The sequence below is a fragment of the Aptenodytes forsteri genome, unplaced genomic scaffold (assembly GCF_000699145.1).
Source record: "Aptenodytes forsteri isolate BGI_AS27 unplaced genomic scaffold, ASM69914v1 Scaffold280, whole genome shotgun sequence".
Taxonomy (NCBI): Eukaryota; Metazoa; Chordata; class Aves; order Sphenisciformes; family Spheniscidae; genus Aptenodytes; species Aptenodytes forsteri.
The window spans coordinates 103,549-106,261 of record NW_008796042.1 but is presented as its reverse complement, the minus strand read 5'-3'; the positions used below and the strand labels follow the sequence as shown (position 1 = coordinate 106,261).

General features: G+C 48.9%; 1 protein-coding gene across 1 annotated transcript in view; it reads left to right on the top strand.

The window, feature by feature from the left end:
* The window catches only part of ACBD3 (acyl-CoA binding domain containing 3), a 41,970-nt gene that overhangs the window by 18,132 nt on the left and 21,125 nt on the right, over positions 1-2,713 (top strand). Inside the window, exon 4 of the mRNA XM_009285582.1 lies at positions 400-692. Coding sequence (XP_009283857.1) covers positions 400-692 — 293 coding nt within the window. The remainder of the gene's footprint in view (positions 1-399; positions 693-2,713) is intronic.

Genomic DNA, 2,713 nt, shown 5'->3' with positions numbered 1-2,713 from the left:
CATGGCCGCGAGCAGGCCCTGAGCCCCAGCAGCCAGACCTCCAGCAGCGGGGAGATGTGCTCAGGGCCCGGTGGCTGCCTGGACACGGCGCTCTGGGTAAATCTCTATTTTATACCAGATGAGCCAGGAGTCCACGCTGTAGCTCAAATAACCATCTCTGCAAATTCAAAATTTTCTTCTGGAAAAATATTTCGTCATTTGTTATTACATTATCCCAGACCAGGACTTCCTGACTCCTCTCAGAATTTGAACCTCCATTTTTTTTCTAATATATCATCTCACAGCTATTCCCCTTCCTATACCTGATCATGCACTCAGCTTGTCCACCAGTTGCACATCACAGCATTTACTGACACCGCAGTGTAACAGCAAGTTTCCGTATCTATAAATCTGACTTAGAAGCACCATGAAACAGAGGAGAGTCGATGTAACGTCCATTCCATGCTCACCAGACAGCTGGGCTATGGGGAAGGCAGGCGGAGAGCCCCTAAGGGCAGCTCAGTGCTGCCTGGTGGCTCTCCGAATGGAGGCAAACCCGGCTGCAGCGCTGCGCCTTGGCCATGCCTCGGTCGAATGCAGCGCTACCAGAGACGTCTTGCTTCGACTCTCCAGCTGGGGCCTCTCCAAGAGACTACGCTGCACTTCGTGGAGAAACCTGCTCCGCTGGCGCCAGCTCGCATGCCTGTTGCATGGTATAGCAAAGCTGGCATGAGAAGAGAGGAATAGTCTCACATTTGCTAAATGTACCAAACATTTGCTACGGGAGAGAGCCTGTCAGGAGACAAATCAGTTTTCTGTAACTATTCCCAAAATCAGCTTGTCAAGCAAGGTGCTTGTGGAGCATCTTGGATTTAGCTTGGCCTCCAAACACATAGGCAAACTAAGGGCTGCCTGGTTTCGGGCCAGTCTCCTACCATGAAGCAGAAACACCTCTGGTTTTGCTAGTATATAAAATGAAGTAAATATTTCCTTCCATTTGGGTGAAACATAGCAAATCCAGTAGGGATCAGTCAGAACTTCAGTTTCTTTTACTCTAAGGATGCATTTTAGCATAAAGAATTTAGAGTTTCTTAAAGCAGGAACTTCAAGATTAATCTTGCTATGGATTAAACTGTAGAACTGATGCCATAAGAAAGTATTTATGAAGCACAAACTCCTCAAGCCAAGCAGGAAATGTGTCAGATCAAAACTTTGAAAACAGACGTTTTAATACAAGTGATTTTTATAAATGAACTAACAAATCTTAAAGTGAAGTTGGATCTGATGCTGAAGTGACAGACTTGTAAAGCAGGGTGCAGGCTTGTATGAGGAGATTAAATCGTCTGTTCTGCTGTTAGTCTGGTCCATGAGATAGCACCCACTAGTCAGTATGGAGAACTGTGTGCCCTGGAGACCTGCAACCGTCAAAAGAGGACGTTACACCCTTGTTCTGCAGTCTTTGGCAGGAAAAAGCAAACAATACGGTGTTACGTTTGATCCTCAATCAAAAAACCAAAAACGCTCGTGAAGAAGCTACAAAGGATTTCCAATTGGTTGTAAAATTTCTTTTGAAGCTTAGATGACTCATCATCTGAATCAAATTCTGCCCCATTTGTAGTAAACAGTGCCCTGTGTGGCATTCACTCTTTCAAGAAATACTAACTGGAAATGAAGTACTTCAATTTAAAGCTTTACATTTCTTCTCCCTTTTACCCAAAGGCTTCAAAGCGCTTTATAAGTGTGACTTAATAAAATCTCTCCAGCATTCCTGAGAGATCAGCAGATGGATCTAAAACTACCTCAAACGGTAGATAAACTCCTAGGCGGTGTGACCGACTTCAGGGGATGACCCCAGAAATGGGCGGCAGGCTTCAGCGAAGTACTGGGGACGGGGGGAACTCCCACACGCACCCCCGAGTTTCAGGAGGCTGCAGAGCTGTGCAGGTCTCTTCCTTTGCATCGGCTTCATGAAACACCAGACACAGACACCCTGCTTCCTAGGCGTGCAGTCTGCATCTCGGTTTGGGTGAGAAACGTGGCCAAAAGCACTCAATGCTAATGCAGTCTCTCCCAAAGTCCTGTGAGGAGGATCGCTTGCGCTGGGAATAAACCTCCTTAGCCATGTGCAGGAACGACTCTCTCCCCTCGTGTAGCACATGATAATAGTATTATTGTGAACAGTGTTTCATGGTCACAAGGGAGTGAGCTAATTGCAGATACAGCTCTTGGAGAAGTAATTGCCTTGTACTCTTTTTTTTCTTTCCCTGGCTCATTTCTTTCCTTTCTTGCCTTTCCTGGGTGAGGCCTGAAGCATGTTTCCTGAGAGAGGAGTAAGAGAGGTCAGCGGCAGACCCCACACTACCTTCCAGCTGGAGCAAAAGGCTTTCAGTCTGTGACATAAAGCCGTCGAAAAATCGTTATTCCCTTCCATAAAGCAACAAAAAGCACGTAAGAGTCTTCAGCGGCAGTTCCCCCAAACGCTAACGCACAAACGCTCCCGTGCCCTGGGATTTGAGGGCTGCCGCCGAGGAGGGCCCGCGATCCGGGGCAGGCAGCCCAAACGTTTCTGGGGAAAGCGGCCCCGCTGCCTCAGGGCAGCTGCCCCGGCCGTGCCAGCGCCGCCCTGGCCGCCCGCCCGGCCGAGGCTGCCCTACCTCCCGCCCGGGGGAAGGGGGCGAGTTTATTTTCAGCCCCATCCCCGAGGGGCACGGGCAGGCTGCCACAGGCGGGTGTA